A 17334-nucleotide genomic window follows, 5' to 3' on the forward strand; every position below is an offset into this window, starting at 1 on the left:
AAAGAAACGACACCTCCTCCCCGCAGCCCCTTGCCGGGCACGGAGGACGCTCCCCGACCTGCCCCGTGAGGCCCAGGGCAGACAGAGGCAGCACGGGGAACCCCTCGCCGGCACGCCGCCTGGCCTGCACGCCATCTGGCTGACACGCCATGAAGAGGGGGTCTTGCTGCCCATAGCTGTGAGGGTGGCCTGCCCCGGGCGGCTGCACCTCAGGGCTCACCGGAGGGAAAGTGAGCGCCCGACCTTCTCCGGGGGGTCAGGAGGAGCACACCCCAGCCACCTGCCGTGTGCGGACACCAGGGGGCAGACCCGCTGGGTGCGCTCTCTCTGTGGGTGTCCCAGGTTCATGGGGTTTGGCAAGGGTGGCCAGCAGGGGGTGCTGGTGTAAAGAAGGGCCATCAGGTGGCTCTGATGGCCAACTGCAGGGTGACAGGTGGGCAGGGGTGACAGGGGACGGCTGCAGCCCTGTGTGGTGTGGGAGAGCCGGGAAAAGAGGCCCAGGACCCCCGGGTGGCCGTGTCCCCACTCCGTCCGCAGTGGGGCCTCTCCAGAGGTGGACACACTGGCCTGGGGTGCCGGGGGGCCCCACAGGTCTTGGCCACTCCAGTCCCTCGCGCCTCTTTCTCCAGGCGCTGCCCTTAAGAGCAGCTGGGGAGCCCACCGGACACTTGTGGGGTAATCTAGAGGGAGGGCTGCCCCCACACGTTCCAGGCGGGCCTCCTGCTTGCCCAAGGGGAGGGCTGGAAGGGGGGGGCAGCCCAGGTCTCACTGCAGGAAGTGGGGCAGGAGGATGGGGGGGGCAGGCGGAGCTGGGACAGGGGCATCAGACCCCAGTGGCGAGCCCTGCAGGGCCAAGGCCTGGCCGGCCCCGCTCACCTGCGCACGGCTGTCCACGTCCCCCGCGGCGAGGCCGGCCTGCAGCGCTCTCTCCAGCGGCTCCACCGCGAGCCGCACGGCCTGCAGGCTGCGCTCCAGCATCTGCCTCTTGTCGGGGTCCGTGGTCTCGCTGAGTTTCGCTGAGAACGGCTGCAACCGGGAGGGGCGGGCAGGCCCGTGAGCCACGGCCCTCCCCCCACCCCCCCGTCCACGAGGGCACTCGGCCCGGGGGGACCAGTCTGCCCCGCTGTCCGTGTCCCCAAGAGCGTCATCCCAGCTTCCCCAGGTGCAGGCGGGGCAGGAGCGGGGAGCCCGAGGCCCAGGCCCAGGCCATCCTGGGGCTGCCACGCCCCGCAGGCCTTGGGCCAAGCTGCGCCCCACGACTGTGCGCCTGACGTGGAATGTGGCGTGAAAGCACGTCACCTAGGGCCATGCTGGGCGTGACACAGGCATCACCTAGGGACACAGGAGGTCCCACCGGCCACCTCATCACGAAGGTGCCCATAGCAAAGGGGGCCTTCCCCTGGCCGGCCCGAAGGACCACTAAGCTCTACTCTCACTCCATTTCCTCTTCCAGAACAAATGGCACGAGCGCACCAGCAATGACGACTGCCGTCAGCAACGACAGTGACTCTCAGGACAAAACGACCTTCGCCAACCCCCCAGGCAACGCACCAGCGTGCAGCACCGCTTGCTCCAAACTGGACGTCAGAGGGAGCAGCCCGTCTCGCCGAGCAGCCCTGCGGAGCCCGGGCAGCACAGCCGGGGGGCCTGGCCGGCCCCTGCATGGCGGCCAGGGCAGCCGATGGGCTGTGACCAGGCAGGGAGGGTCCGGCAGCCACGGCAGGAGCCGTTTACGAGGAGGTGTGGGCCGGCGGCGCGCCGGTGCACCCCGACATCTCCCACCCGTGGACCAACGGCCACCGGCGCCGCCCCCATCCGCACGCATCTGTCCTGGCGGCTGAGCCTGCCGACCCCGCGGGCCTGGCCCCCCCACCGTGTGCACGGACAGCCCTGCTCCAGGCCAGGGGCGCGAGGACGGCCACGGGCCCCGACCAGGCGCGGAGCAGACCCACCTGCAGGGCAGCACGGACGTCCTCCAGGAGCCGGGCCGCGGACGGCTGTTCCTCCCGATACCGCTCGAACAGGTGGTTCTGCCGGGCCCTCTTGATGATCTGGGGGGAGAGCAGGGTTAGGGTTAGGGTTAGGGTGAGGGGTTAGGGGTTAGGGTGAGGATTAGGGCCCGCTGAGCCCCGAGCATCGCTGCGCAGCAGGAGCTCGCTGCGTGGGGACGACTGCACCCCAGGGCACGCCGCCGGGAACCCCCACACACCCGCCGCCTCCCAACTGCTGAGCCCAGCCTGGGCCTACGTGGCCTCTCTGCTGCTGAGGAAAGCAGCAGACCCCGGCGCCCCCCACGGCGCCACACGCCAGGCCCTCCGTGATCACGTGGTCAGCAGGCAGCTGGACACGCCGCTTTCCACCAGCATCCACACGTCTGAATACAAGAGGCCATCGTCCGCAGGAACTGGGACCCCGGCCCATCAAGGGGTCGGATTCCCGTCCTGAGGGTGAGGCCTGAGCCGGCCAGGCCTCCCGAAGTTCGTTTACCAATCCCAAGGTCAATTGTTTCCTTTTGTTTTTCAAAGATTTTTATTTATTTGAGGGGAAGGGAGAGAGAAATAGAAGGACAGAAACAGCAATGTGTGGTTGCCTCTCACACGCCCCCTACTGGGGACCTGGCCCGAAACCCAGGCATGTGCCCTGACCGGGAATCGAACCGGCGACCCCTTGGTTCCCAGGCCGGCGCTCAGCCCACTGAGCCACACCAGCCGGGGCCCAGAGTCGTTTCTCCCAGGCGCCGTCTTGGAAGCCCCCACCTTGTCGTCGATGTCCGTGATGTTCATGCAGTAGAAGACGTCGAAGCCGAAGTAGCCCCTCAGCACACGCCGCAGGATGTCGAAGGAGATGTAGGACCTGGAGGGGAGGGGGGGAAGGGCAGGCCTCTCCTCCGGCGCGGCGCACACGGTCTCGGCGGCAAGGAGCCGGTCCCCCCGCAGCCCCGCGGCCCGCCGCCCCCACGGGCCACACCCTGAGGCTGCCGTGGGCCGCCTGGCCGCGGGCCCGGGCGTCCGGGACACGGGGCGCCCGGCCCCCCGCAGAGGCGTGGGCTGCGGGGAGCCTCTAAGCGCACGCACGGCAGCCCTGCCCGGGGGACGCTCAGGCCGCAGGCAACGGGCCGAGGCGCGGGCTTCTCCGTGGGACCCGGGCTGCCTGACGCTTCTGGGGCTGCGATGCTGACGGGAGGGGGAAGGTGCGGGCTGACTCTCCTTTCACACGCCAGCGGCCAGGGGCCGGCAGCAGACCGGGGGCCCCGCGCGGCGCCCTACCTGGCGTGCCCCATGTGAGAGGCGTCGTACACGGTGGGCCCGCAGCAGTACCACGTCACTCTCCTCCCGTTTTGGGGAACAAACACCTCCTTCGTGAGAGACGAGGCGACAGTCACGAGAAATGCCGCGGCGTGCAGGACCCCCCGAGCCAGCCATGCCCGGCACGCCACCATTTGTTTGCTTTAGGCCAAATTCAACGAGCACCGTGTTGTCCGAAAAAGCGACAAAGCCCAGGGGGAGGGGGAGTTCACTGGGTTCCCGAAGGCACCCTCCCAGAAACCGAGGAGCCCTGGGTGCCCGGGCTCCCTCCTCCCCGGATTCCACGCGTCCCCGGAGGCGGGCGGTGGAGCAAACGAGCGCTCGCCCCTGTTGAAAGGCCGCTGCCGCACCCATGACGGCTGGCAAGTACGGGGTGCCCGCTGGGTGCCCGGCATGCGCCGAGGCTCTGATGGACCCGGGTCTGCCCCCAGAAACAATCTGGGGGCGGAGGGGGCAGGGGTGCTAGTCTCCTGTCACAGCGCAGATGCGGGTTTCCAGCACTGCCCAGGGTCCGCAGCCCTGGAGGAGCCGGCTTACAGGCCGGACCACCCGAATCAAGCCTGTGCCGGCCGCTCCGCCCCCCACCCGCCGAATGGTCCCGCAGTCGCAGACCAGCTGGGGGCTGCCGTCACCCACGGAGTCCGCCAGGGAGCCCCTGTCCGCTAAGCGTGCTCGCCAACGGAGACCCCGCCAGCCCGCACCGCCGGCCGCTGGCCGAGCCGAGCAAACCCCCTCTGGTCTCCCGGCAGCACCTCTCGCCTCGCTCTGCGTGTCTGGCCGGGCACCCACCGGGACGTCTCCTGTCACCGTGGGCCCTTGTCAGAAGCGGGCCGACACTCGGCCCGGCTCTGAGCGACCGTGATCGCTTGCGCCTGGGCCGGGCCCAAGAGCCACTTGGGGACCCCACACCGACAGGCCGGCAGGCAGGGTTTCAGACACGGCTCCGCCCGGGCCACGCACACAGAGCTCACGCGGGCAGCTCAGGGGCCACACCTGCATTCTCGGAACCCTGGCGCTTGCCAGAACCGACAGCGGCAGCTCAGCGCTGCGGCAGGGCCCCGGGGCTCCTGCAGAGCCGGCCCGGCCCACCCCGGGGCCCCTCCTGACCTTGCTCCGGGTGAGGCTGTTGTACAGGCGCAGCTTGCAGGGCTCCGACCCGGCCGGAGGGGACCATGCGGGCTGCTCCCGCCGGCCTCTACCTGCAGGGCAGAGACAGCAGCCGGGTCACTGGGCGGCCGGAGGCCTCGTTCTCACACGGAGACGGGGCGCTGAACAGGACCCCCCCGAGACCGAGCTCGCCGGCACCCCCACGCCTGACCGACTGCCACTTCTCCGTTCAGCCTCGCTCACCGTCTGGGCCGCGGCGAACCCCCCGCCACCCCACGGCCCTCCACACACGTGTCCTGCTCACACGCGTCGGCACCCGACACGGCTCGTGGGTCAGGAACCGGTGCGGGCCCTGCAAACACGCGGCCGCACGTCAGACCGCAGCGCAGTGTGTGCCGTAGGTGCCCGCCCCGCCCCGGGCAGACAGCTGCCCTGGACACTTGTGGGGACGGCGCCGGCAGTGGGAGCCGGGCCAGGACGGGCCAGCTGCTCGCCCTCGTCCCTGTGGGACACGCGCCAGGGAGCAGCGGCCCCCCACCCCGACCCCGGTGTCTGCCCCGCGGCCAACAGGGCTGTGACGGAACACTTGTGGCTTCCAGCTCCCGGGGCTCCTGGCCGCCGGGGGGACAGGCCAGGGCCATCCCCGAGCGGGGCTCAGGGAGTTGCACCCAGCACGGCCCCCCACTCCCCACCACCACCCCCGCTCCTTCCCAGCCTCCCGGGCCGGCCGTGTGCACGCCGCCACCTGGAGTCTTAGGCGGCCCCTCTGCTCAGTGCCCAGGCCCGTGCTTCCCGCCGGGAACAGGGGACCCGCTCCCCACGCACCTGCGCTCTGAGAACCTCGAATGCCCGGCCTAGGGCCAGGAGTTACCTCAAAGGTGATTACAGCCCGGGGGCGTCCGGTGACAGCCAGCCACCCCCAGCTGCCCCTCAGTCCTCTACCTACCCCCCACCTTCCCGACCAGCCACCCAACCGCCCTCTCCCCACCCCCGCCTGCCTCTGCCCGTCTTGGCAAAGGGCTCTCTCAGGCCACCGGCCTGCCGACAGCGACGCCGCGCAGGCCTCCCTGGAATGGACGTGAGGTGGCCAACGGGCCCCCACGGGCGGCTTCCCCCGGGAGCCCAGGGAAGTCCGTGCGGGCCCAGCACCTGCCCGTGGTCACATCAGCCGCACGGAGGGCCAGAGGAGGGCCAGGCCGGGAGGAGGAGGAAGGCGGCGGTGCGTGCGTGTGTGCATGTGTGTGCACGGCGGGGAGGGGAGAGGGCGGCCTCGGAGACAGACAGACAGACAGACAGACAGCGCCGAGCAGGAGCTCCCCGCCCTGGGGGGTGGCAGCGAGCTGGCAGGTGCCGCAAACGCTCACCACGGTCGCTCGGGAGGGCGCCTCCTCGGTCACCGAGAACGCGCCGGGCCCCGCGCGGCTGCACGGCGGCTGCGTGGCGCTCGAGCTCCCCCGCCCCGGCAGTCCCGGGAGGACGGCAGCGAGTGGTGCATCCGTGAGGACCGGGGGCCCGCAGGGCTCTCCACGCGGACGGGGCATCACGGCCGGCGAAGGCCCTGCTAGGCAGGAAGGGCCGGGGGTCCCGGGGCTGGGGGCTTGCCCGAGAAGACTCGTGAGAGCTGGCGACAGGACGCAGCTGCGGGCACAGCCCAGGGACCGCAGCCAGCCAGCGGGACACCGGGTCACACCTGGGGCGCTCGAGCGCCCCACAGGGGGGCCGTGCCGCACTGCTGCCCACAGGCCCAAGGAGGCCCGGCTCGCACAGGCCCGAGGCCTGCCCCGGCCTGGCTCACAGACACTTGCGTCCCCGTCCTTCCCCGTGGGCCTCACCCGTTGGGACCGAGTCCCCTCCCACTGCACTGACTCCTGCTGTGCCCACGTTCCAGGAAGGGACTGAGGCAGCGCCAGGGTCTCACTTCCGTGTCCCAAGGGCCCACAGGCTGTGGCCGGGGGGAGAGGACACGGGAGAGGCACAGGGGCTTGGCCCGGGGGCTCTATTACAGGGAGGACAGTGACAAGTGACGACGTCTGGTGCCGGAGGCCTGCCCGGCAGGAGCAGGGACTGGGGGGAGGCGGGTGGGGCGCAGGGGCGCGAGGGGCCGGAAGGCTCCTGCCCAGGATGGGCGCCAGGGCCCTCGGAGACGGGCAGCCGCTCGATCGTGGCAGCACCAGGGACTCCGAGGGTTCTGGGACCTGCTGGAGGCCACGGGCAGACGGACGGGGGGCAGCTAGGGCCCAGCCCCGGCTCCCAGGTTTGCAATCCATCCCCAGGGCCCCAGCTGGCATCAGGGACGGGACGTGGAAATGGGGGGGGGCAGGAAACTGCCACCAGGGCGCCCAGGGCGCTTCCTCCCGAGTCCGACCCAGCCTAGCGCAGGCTTGCTCGCTGCAGGGTGCCGCTGGCCCCGAGCGCCCTCCTGTCCCAGCCCCGGAGGACGCAGGGCCCCGCCTGCCCTGTGTTTCAGCCTGGATGGCGTCACTGCCTGAGCTGTGTTCTCACCAGTTCGCTCGGTGGCACCCGCCCAGGCCACACCTCGGGCGCCGGGGCCCGGGGACACCCTGACTGGGCCCCTGGAGAAACAGTTGGAGACTGTGGATGCCGCCTGGGTCACGGTGCTGGGCGCACAGGAAGGAGAGGCCTGCAGGGCACCGCTCCCACCGGGTGCTGGGGAGGGGGGCTTGCACGGGGTTACCCAGAGCCCCTCCCCCACAGTGCCGCACCCCGTCCGTTGCAGGCGGACCAGGCCAGGGTGCAGGAGCGCGGACAGCCCAGCACCCTCAAAGGAGTCCGGGGAAGCCCCCAAGGGGCCAGCAGAGGCAGCAGGCGGCCCGGGCCCGCCCCTCCTGTGAACGAGGGGGAGGGGCGCCCCGGAAATAACCGAGGCCACACTGCCGTGGGAGTACCGGCACCGACGGGCTGCTTTCACCTCCAAGCCGACAAAGGACTTATTTCTGATTTTCAACACGTTCAACGTCACTCACTCCTGCTTTCGGACCTGACCCTTCTGAACCGGGCGGGCAGCCGCCCTGCACCACAGGGAAGGACGGGGAGGAAGAACCCAGCCGGGCCGGGCGGGCAAGGCAGGAGCTCAAAACGCCCGCCTGGACGCCTGGACCCGAGGCCCCCCGAGCTCAGGTGTCTGCGCCGGCCTGGCGGGCTCCATCCCAAACTCCACTCAGGACGTGCTGGCCGGCCGCCAGGCCACCTGCTCACACGCAGTGACCGGAGCCAGCCCCGTGGGCTCCTCCGGGTCTCCGTGGCCAACTACCGCTGACGCCGGGCCCTGACCTTGGAGGTGGCCACGGCCGGGGGAGGTGCTCCCGGCCCGGACCCCCGCCCTGCTACTCACTTGCTTGAAGCCCGCTGGGCCCGCCTCCGCTGCGGGGTGCCCGGGACGGCTGCTGCGTGCCTGAGCCATGGGGCCACGTGGCGGAGACCTGCGTCCGCAGGAGGGGACGAGAGCCGCCCGAACGCACCCTCGTCTACAGGGACGGGGAGCGGCCCTGCAGGTGGCCTCGCGCTCAGGTGCTGCTTCAGGGCCCGCACCCCGGCCTCGCGTCGCTGATGCCGGGTGGCCCGGTAGTGCGGAGCCCCGGGGACAGAGGCACAGAGGCACAGGAAGTCCCGCGCGGCAGAGAGCGGACACCCCTTCCCAGAGCTGAGCCGACCAGAGCCCGCAGACCCGCCGACCGCTGGGTGCCTGGGGGTGGGGTCGCTGCTGATGGGGTGTTCGAATGTTTCTGGTTGTTGCTGCTTTGACTGTCGTCACTTACTTTTCTTAAGTATACGTTACAGATCATGCTGTGACAGCCGTCCCGTTTTTTCTCCCCTTTCTCCCCCTCTGCTCTCCACCCCCTCCCACCAGCATCCCCCCCCACCCCTTAGTTCATGTCCCTGGGTCGTACGTACAAGTTCTTTGGCTTCTCCGTTTCCCACACTGTTCTTACCTCCTCTACCTTCTACTGACCATCTGTGCTTCTCATTCCCTGTACCTTTGCCCCTCCCCCTCCCCTCCCCCTCCCCGCTGCTAACCCTCCATGGGATCTCCATTTCTGTGATTCTGCTCCTGTTCTAGTTGTTTGCTTCGTTTGTTTTTGTTTTTAGGTTCAGTTTTTAATAGTTGGGAGTTTGTTGTCATTTTACTGTTCCTACTTTTTATCTTCTTCTTTTTCTTAGATAAGTCCCTTTAACATTTCATAAAATAAGGGCTTGGTGATAATGAACTCCTTTAACTTGACCTTATCTGAGAAGCACTCTATCTGCCCTTCCATTCTAAATGAGAGCTTTGCTGGGTAGAGTAATCTGGGATGTAGATCCTTGCCTTTCATGACTTGGAATACTTCTTTCCAGCCCTTTCTTGCCTGCAAGGTCTCTTTTGAGAAATCAGCTGACAGTCTGATGGGAACCCCTTTGTAGGTAACTGTCTCCTTTTCTCTTGCCCCTTTTAAGATTCTCTCCTTCTCTTTAATCTTGGGTAATGTAATTATGATGTGCCTTGGTGTGTGCTTCCTTGAGTGCAACTTCTTTGGGACTCTCTGAGCTTCCAATACTTCCTGGAAAGCTATTTCCTTCACCAGATTGGGGAAGTTCTCCTTCATTATTTGTTCAAATAAGTTTTCGACTTCTTGCTCTTCCTCTTCTCCTTCTGGCAGCCCTATGACTGGGATGTTGAAACGTTTAAAGTTGTCCCAGAGGTTCCTAAGCCTCTTCTCATTTTTCTGAAATCTTGTTTCTTCTTTCTGTTCTGGTCGAATGTTTATTTCTTCCTTCTGCTCCAAATTATTGATTTAAGTCCTGGTTTCCTTCCCATCACTGTTGGTTCCCTGTACATTTTCCTTTATTTCACCTTTTCCTCTATGTTGCGACCATGCTCAACCAATTCTGTGAGCATCCTGATTATCAGTGTTTTCAACTCTGCATCTGATAGGTTGGCTATCTCTCCCTCGCTTAGTTCTTTTTCTGGAATTTGATCTGTTCTTTCATTCGGGCCATATTTTTATTGTCTAGACGGGCCTGTTCCATAGTGAGGGGCGGAGCCTTAGGTGTTCCCCAGGGCGGGGCAACTCACGTCCTTGCGTTGTGGTGCCGTCTGTGGGGGAGGGGTCCGGGCAAGAAGAGTGTCGCTTCTTCAGCTCTCAGCAGTTTCCAGTCACTTCCCCCGCTGCCCCCAAGCAAACTGGGCCCTTCTGGTGCTGACTCCCCGGTGGGTGGGCTTGTGTACATTCTGGGACCCCGTGGGTCTCTCCAAGGTCCTCGCCTGTGAGGCTGGGAGTTCCTCCCGCAGCTGCAACCCCCACAGGTTTTTACAGTCAGAGGTCTTGAGGCTTTATTTCCCCGGGCTGCAACCCTGGGTTGTGGGTCTGTCTCGCTCCCCAGGTGTCCCTCCCAGTTTATCTGCACACGGATGTGGGACCGCCTGGTCCGCAACCTGCCACCTCGCTGGGTCCACCAGCCGCCGCCTGGCCGCGAGTCCTCTCTGCCCGGCTGCCCGCCTCCACCCCTCCTGCTGGTCTGGGTGAGTGTTTCTTCTCTAACTCCTTGGTCGCCGGACGTCCATACAGTTCCGTTCTCTGTCAGTTCTGGTTGGTTTTTGTTTTTAAATTTGTTGTTGCCCTCCTTTTGGTTGTGCGAGGGGGCGCAGCGTGTCTGCCCGCGCCTCCATCCTGGCCGGATGTCGGGGTTGAAAGTGTTTTAGGCAGAGGTGGTGGTCGCACGGTATTGTGAATGCCACAGGTTCTCCCACTCGGAAAGGTCGGGTTAATGTCACGTGGCTCCCACCTCCGTTAACAGCAACGCCAGCCCCTTCTCTGCAGCGCACACCTCGGCCAGCTGCAGGGCGCTGAGGGCCGGCTCCCGGGCGGGCCAGGCGGGGTGGGGGGGTGACCGGGTGCCGGAGAACTGGGTCCTGGGGCCCGGCCGGAGCCCCGACCGGGAGGTGTCGCCACTACACGGGCTGGCTTCAGGGAGCAGCACAGCCGCTGAACGCCGGCCTGAGAAAGCTCCACCCGCCCCCTTTCTTAGAGCCACCGCTGAGGACGCCTGACAGCTGGGGACACACGTCTCTCCCGCCCCGCGTGTCTCCCGGGGACCCGAAGCCACCGCTCCAGAGCGGCACCTGAGGGAGGACGGGCTGTGCCATCTCTGGGAGGACAGACTCCCACCTTCGAGGACCAGCCGTGCTGACCGGAGGGCCGCAGCGCAGGGACACTCGCCAGCCCCCTGGGACCCCCGCTCCTGCCCGTCACCACCGCCTGCCCCCTCCGCACAGGTCGGGCGGTGCTCAGCGCTTCCCCGCTGCCACAGCCAATCCGGAGGACCCGTCCTCACCCCAATCATGCCCGCGCGGCGCACCTTGGCATGGGCGGCCCGGGACCGGGCAAGCAGGCTCTGTGGCCGAGGGCGGGAGCCTGTCGGAGCTGCCCCCGGCCGCCAGGCCAGCGGGGGTGTTACAGAACACAGGGGCCAAGGGGGGCCGAAGGCAATATACTATCACCCGAAAGGAACCCCCCGGGTCCGTCATGTCCGCCGCCCTAGAGGAAAGACGTCTCTCAATGCCAGAGATTGTGACAAGGAAAAGAGATGTTTATTTAATGCTGCACAGACTTTAAGTAGTGCCCTAATGTCTTCATCAAAATCCCAAAGTCCCTTAAAACACAGCCCCAAACACACCCTTTCCCCCCTTTGCCCAGTCTGGGGTACCGTGTCTCAGGAAAAGAAATAGAAGTCCCTGGCTCAGGCAGCCCCCGGTTCTTCCCAGTAATCCGTCCTGGCTGGTAGGCCTCCCTCGGTTCCCGGCACCCTCAGCTGTGTCGCCGGGATCTCTGCTAAAGCCAGGTGGTGGTTCCCTCTTCTAAAGCTGCGGGGGTCCCCACTCTGGCAAAGCCGCATGGTCCTCCCTCTTCAGTGGCCGCAGCGCCTGGGTTTAAATCCCCGCGCCAGTCTTCCTCTGCAGCCCCATTTCCAACTCCTCCCACAATCGGCTACACCGGCCAGCACTCCCATATCCTTCCAGCTTTACTGGGCTGCCATCGTGGGTCTGGGCAGGCGTGGCCCCATGGCGTGGAGCCAGTCACCTCCAAGCTCCCACGCAGGCGCTGTGACTTGGAGCACCTGCCCCCCAGTTACATCTTGGTGGGGAAGTTACTTCCATCCCCCTGGCTCAGAGCAAGGCCACAGCTATTTAACATATCTGTGCAACCATTAAAGGTTATAGATATGTTAAATGACCACACCAGAGGGCAGCTGCAAAGCTGTTGCTATGCAAAACAGCTCTCAAGGGCCCTGCTCCCTGTGTCCCTTCCCCCAACCCACATCTGTGTGGGGTGGTGAGGACATCCTAATATTTCCTGGACACCTTGAGTTCAGGGCCCCATTCCAAATCCCTATTTAGGGACCCCCTCTTGGGTGCACCCTGTTACAGGGGGAGCGACCCAGCCCGGCCCCTTTCCCATGGTTCCGTCAGAGCTAAAGGAACTACCGGGACAACCGGGTTTCCACGCAGCGTGTGGCCAAACACTCAAAGCACCAGAGGCGTCCCGGCACTAAGGAAATCGTGGGGGGAAGCTGCTGGGGGACACCCCCTGAGGCCAGCCCCCCACTCATGGGGGGTGGGGGGCAGGCTCCCGATGACCCACTCCTGCTAAAGCGGGGAGGGTCAGTGCAAGGTCCCCGCTGTCTGGGGCCTCCCGGGCCAGCCCCTGGGAGGGAGGCCAGGCTGGGGGCGGGGGCCACGGGGAGCCGCACCACAGGCTCGGGCTGGGAGGCAGGCGGCACCAGGGTAACTGCAGTGGCTGCACCCGGCGCGTCTTGAGGAACCGGCTCGAAACAGGTCGGCTCTCCAGGCAGGCCGGTTTGGGTCAGGCTGCGACCCGGCCACCCGCCCGCCAGGCCGAGGTCACGCAAGAGGCCCCCAGCCAGGACTCAGCTGCAGTGGCCCCCACGCAAACTCCCGCCAGGCCACAGGAAGGGACATCCAGGTGGCTGGCCCACTGGCACTTCTGTCCAGAAACACGTTACGGACGGCCACCTCCCGATGGCGGGGACACCCTACGCGCAGGCGCACCGCCTGCCCAGAGAGCTGAGGCCTGCACGGAGCACAGGCGGGGTGCACTCGGGCTTGGGGACCAGGGCGTCCCTCGGACCAGGGCGTCCCTCGGCAGAGGCGCCCCACCAAACTCGCCCCACCCCTGCCCTGAGCCCAGGACAGGCTCCCTGAACCAGCCCCACCCCCACCCCCCGGCCCAGCACTGAACCCTGTGCACCGCCCCCTTCCACCCCCACCACCTGGCGCACAGTCCTCCGGTCTCCCCGCACCCCCACTTAGGGGGTCCTGGAGCCCCAGCAGCAGCGGAGCCCTGGGAGGTGCCCGGCAGCACCAGCCCTGCCCCCCTGCCCTGCCTCCCATGCTCCCCCACCCGCCCTGGCCCCCGCTGTCTTCTGCTGCCGCCCCTGCCGGGGACCCTCAGCCCCACTGGGGCTCCCCGTGCAGGGGCCCCTCGTGCCCAGGTGGCTGGCCCTCCCAAGGGTGCTGGGACAGGTGCTTCCGCAGCACATCCCAGAGAGCGTGGGCACCCAGCTCTCCACCCGCTGGGCGATGCCGCCCCTCCAGGACCCAGGGCCTCCCCGACGGGCCCCCTCCTCCCAGCGCCCCCTCCAGCCCCCACCTCCCTGCTGAGCACCAGCCCGAAGTCTACTTGTCACTTGTCCCCAGGCATTGCGTCTCAGTCCAAAGCTGGGCACCAGTCACAGAGAGTGGGTGGCTGTCGTGCCCCCTGGGGCTGAAGCTGGGCACCTCCATTTCCTGCCCCCCTTCTCGAACCCAGCACTGACCCCGGTTCTCCCAGCCTGCCCAGTGCTCTGCCCCCAGCTCCGGCTCCAGCCACTGCCACTGCGGGTCCTCCCTGTTCTCCCTGCCTCAGACACCTCTCCTCCCGCCCACCCTCCTTGTCGGGGAGAGGCACGTGACCCTTCCTTCCAACAGTCAAGGCAAGCCCGAAATCCCGCCAACGGGCTCAAGGGCCTGCAGACCCAGCGCCCAGACCCATCTGCAGCCCTCCGGGCTCAGGAACTTTCTGGAAAGCGACGCAGTGCTCTCTGCCCGACCCACATCTCTTCTCCTCTGGGCTCACCTCCCCTGCCCCTCCCTGCCACCCCCCACTCCGGGAGTGCAGAGTGCTGGGGGTGGGCCCGGGTCGGGGGGGGGGGGGAGTCCCGGACCGGGTCCTCCTCTCTGGCCCCTGGCTGGGGGGCGGGTTGGTCAGCAGGCCCACCAACTGCAGAGCTCCCGAGAGACCCCAGCACCGCATCCTGCCCCGGACGCCTGGCAGGGCCCCGGGGAGGCCCTGGCGGATGGTGCTGCCCGGGGGGAAGGGGCCTGTTCCCTGAACCACCTGGCTGGACCTGGCCCACCCAGCAGCACGCGCGCTCGGAAGTGAGTGACCAGATGGAGGCGCCGGGTGACCTTTGACTTGAGGCTACAAACACGTGCTCTTCCTCTTTCTTTGGGAAATGCGGCCACCCTGTCCGCTTACCCCCGGCCGCCTCCCACTCTGGAAGGGGCCCTTGCTGTCACTCTGCAGACAGCCACCAAACGGCGCCGGGTCGTGGCTGGGCTCCCTGCTGCGGGCGACCGGCCCAGGCTGGAAGGCTGGGCCCTGTGACCGGCTGTGGCCTCGGCCAAGTCACTGAGCTTCTCTGACCGCAGGCGTCTGGCTTCGCTGTCCAGGAGGGTGAGGGCCACACCCCCCACAGAGGGCCGCTAGGAGGGTCGCAGGCCATAACAGGTGTCACAAGCGTCCAGGACCCGCCACACACTCGTGCTGCAGCGTTACTGTGACGACCCTCGGTGGGGGGGAACTGTGCCACAAATGGAGCTGTGAGCCTGACCTAAGCGGAGGCCGCCAAAGGGCCCGGAGGCACAGGGCACGGCCTTGGAGAGGCGCTCCGGTCCCGGGGCCCTCAGAGAGGACGCCCGCCCCCCTGGACAGCCATGCAAGCCTCCAAGCTAACGGGGAGGTTGTGCACGCGACGTCACCACTGGGGACCACACACTCTGAGGCCACTTAGGGAAAGTGACCCGAGACGGGACTAGTATTCTAGATGGGGGCCTCTGGGGAAGTCTGCGGGGACGGTCACTTTGGGAACCAGCAGCCTTCGCAGACTGGGGGCCAAGACCCTCCAGAACCCCGGTGGCTCTGTGCAGCCTGCCCCACCTCCCTGGAGCTCCCGTCGTCCACACGGGGACACAGGGGGACCGGGAGTGTGGGTGGCAGAAGGGAGGAGTCTGTGGGCTGTGTCCTGGGAACCCGCATGGGGCCAGGAGACGCCCCAAGGTGAAGGGTCGGGTCAGGGAAGCCTGTCACTCATCCGGACCTCCCGGGTGGCGGGTCCGGCCCCAGGCCTCAGTGCAAAACAGGGAGCTTCTCACCAAGACTCGGGAAAGCTGGAGTTCTGAAGCCACAAAAAAGGAATGAAACACCACAGCAACGTGGTTCACGGTGAAACATGAACCAAGAGCCCGCTTCACTGGAGAGACGACAGGAACCGAGCTGCCTTTTCCACCCGGACGGCCTGTCCCTGGCCCGCGCCCCCTTAAGGCCTTTCTGTCCTCTTGCTGCTGGGACCCAGCCCAGCCTGCCTGCACCCCAATCGGCTGTGAACCCCAGCTGTGGGTGGGGACGGCGCTGGCATCCACGCACCCTGTGGGTGGCGTGCCGGGTGCCCTGACAGTGGGTGCTGGAGTGGCTCAGCAGCCTGTCACCTGGGTGCCTCCCTGGTCATCGAGCCTCCACCTGGAGGCCCAGGACACCCTCGGGGGCAGGGGGACCACAGGGGCCGAGGGTGTTGCACAGACTGAACTGGGGGCACTGGGGGCTGGGGCTGTCTCAGAGGAGCTGGCCTCTCACTTCCCCCAGCCAGGGGGACACACCCACGTGCAGCGTGTGTCCTGAGGGAAGGTTGCCTCGGACTGTCAGAATCCGCGGGTCCCGGGGAACCAGCCTGCGGACACCCGAGTCTACCCCAGGGACGCCAGGGACTCGGTGGGCAGGGCCGCCAGGGCTGCTCACCCAACCCTCCCGGCCAATAAAGGGGTCCTGACGCCCAAATGCGCGGTTTGCCCGCCGCGAAGAACGCCGTCATAAAATCCCGGTCCTTTCATGTGAGCCGCGTCCCCCCGGCTTCCGCGGCCCCATTTTCCTAAGTGCCAATCTCGGGCGCCCTCCGCCCACCCCCAGATGACACCCGGCCCCGCGGAAACCCAAACACTCCTCGGGCCCGGCCTGTCCCCGAAGTCCAGCCCGGGCAGCAAGGCGATGCCCGGCTGGGGACACGCAGGGCCATCTCAGGTGCAGGTGTGGGTCGCAAGAGGACACTGGCACAGCCCAAGGGAGGGCTGACCCGGGCAAGGGGTGGCCCCGCGGGGCTGGGGGCTGGGGGCTGCAAGGTGTCAGGAGCTCAGGCCCAGCCCGATGGGGTCCCGCGCTCTCCTCTCCGCCCAGTACGCTGGAGTCGCCCGGGAGCCTGGGGCCCCGCCGGGCAGGGAAGAACCTCCCTCAAAGCGGGGACTCGGACCCATCACGTCCGGAGTCGCCCCTATCTGACCCGGGGACCTGCCCCTCCGGCCGGGATCACCCCTCGAGCGTCCGGTCCCGTGCACTCACCCTGCTCCTCGGAGGAACCCGCCATCCTAAGAATCCCAGTCCCCCGAAGACGGCGTCTCCTTCCCAGAATCTGATGCAACCACCGGCCCGGAAGTCCCGCCCCACCCCCCCCCCCCCCCCCCCCCCCCCCCCCCCCGGCCCGCCCCACGCCTGCAAAGCGTACTAGTACGCATGGTCGCTAGGCAACCGCCGCCCCGCCCGCGGGGAGCTGGGAGTTGTAGTCTTTACTTGGCAGCGAGCGGCGCACAGGACTAACATTTCCAGGACCACGTTTGGTGCTGGGAAGAAGGGCAGCGCCGCGATGAGGCCTCGCACAGGGCCGGGAGGAGACCAGCCAAAGAGTCAGGGAGGACGCCCTGGAGCTGCAATTTCCTGGTCCGGACCAGTGACCAGTTCCAAGCAGGCTGAGAGGAAGGGACTGGGGTGGACGGGCCGTGTGTTCCAGGCAGAGTGGACTGTCCTGCGAGGGACCCCAGGAGAAGGCAAGATGCTGACCAATTCAGCGTGACCACGGGAACCACGCAGCAACGTCAACCAGAGTTTGGGACTTGAGGTGCGGGCTGGGGCTGGCAGTTCCCCTAAACAAATCAGGAATGGCAGAGACCCCCCCCAGGGTGGGGTAAGGGTGGGTGGTGGGGAGGATGGAGGCCAGATCTGTGCTCCCACCCACAGTCCAGCTGCTAGTGGAGGAGACTGGACTCGGGGTGGCCAGAAGGGAGCCAGAGTGGACAGAAGTTGAGTCAGTGACGGGCAGCAGCATGGAGGGAGGCGGGGCCTAGGGGGCCGGCACACAGGTCTGGGAGGGACAGGGGACCCTCACACCCTGGGGTGGGGGGACTCGGGAGGAAATACCTGTGGGGATGATGCCCAAGGGTGTGGACGGGACAGGCTGGCTGGAGTGGCGTGGACTTCGCTGAGGGACTGTGTGGGAGCTGAAGGTGTTCAGTCCCCACGGGAGTGCGGAGCCCCGGGTGGGCACCTCCAAGGACGGGTGCTGCTCGGGGTGAGTGGGGGGGGCAGGGCGGGCGCGTTCTCAGGGGAGCGCTGGACGGACGGTGCTGTCATTCCCAGGGACAGAGGCCCCGGGGACACCACAACCCGGACAAGAGGCCACTCCAGTCTCTGGTCCCCGATTCGGGGCCCTGCACCCACAAACCACACCCTCGGCTCCCCTGACTCTCTGTGCACCACGTCCCCTTCCCAGGACAACACACCCGAAGTTGTCCACCCAACAGGAATGAGAGGCAACACCATTTAGA

General features: G+C 66.9%; 1 protein-coding gene across 1 annotated transcript in view; it reads right to left on the reverse strand.

Moving 5' to 3' along the window:
- Window positions 1–16172, reverse strand: part of CARS1 (cysteinyl-tRNA synthetase 1) — a 35187-nt gene extending 19015 nt beyond the window's left edge. Inside the window, exons 1-6 of the mRNA XM_045821125.1 lie at window positions 16076–16172; window positions 4413–4504; window positions 3267–3355; window positions 2757–2853; window positions 1953–2051; window positions 877–1026 (exon numbers count right to left, since the gene is read on the reverse strand). Of these exons, the coding sequence (XP_045677081.1) occupies window positions 877–1026; window positions 1953–2051; window positions 2757–2853; window positions 3267–3355; window positions 4413–4504; window positions 16076–16100 (552 nt within the window). The 5' untranslated portion in view covers window positions 16101–16172. The remainder of the gene's footprint in view (window positions 1–876; window positions 1027–1952; window positions 2052–2756; window positions 2854–3266; window positions 3356–4412; window positions 4505–16075) is intronic.
- Between the last annotated feature and the right edge of the window lie 1162 nt (window positions 16173–17334).

This window comes from Phyllostomus hastatus, unplaced genomic scaffold (genome assembly GCF_019186645.2).
Source record: "Phyllostomus hastatus isolate PE091 unplaced genomic scaffold, TTU_PhHast_1.1 phas_scaffold_443, whole genome shotgun sequence".
In the NCBI taxonomy this organism is placed as follows: domain Eukaryota; kingdom Metazoa; phylum Chordata; class Mammalia; order Chiroptera; family Phyllostomidae; genus Phyllostomus; species Phyllostomus hastatus.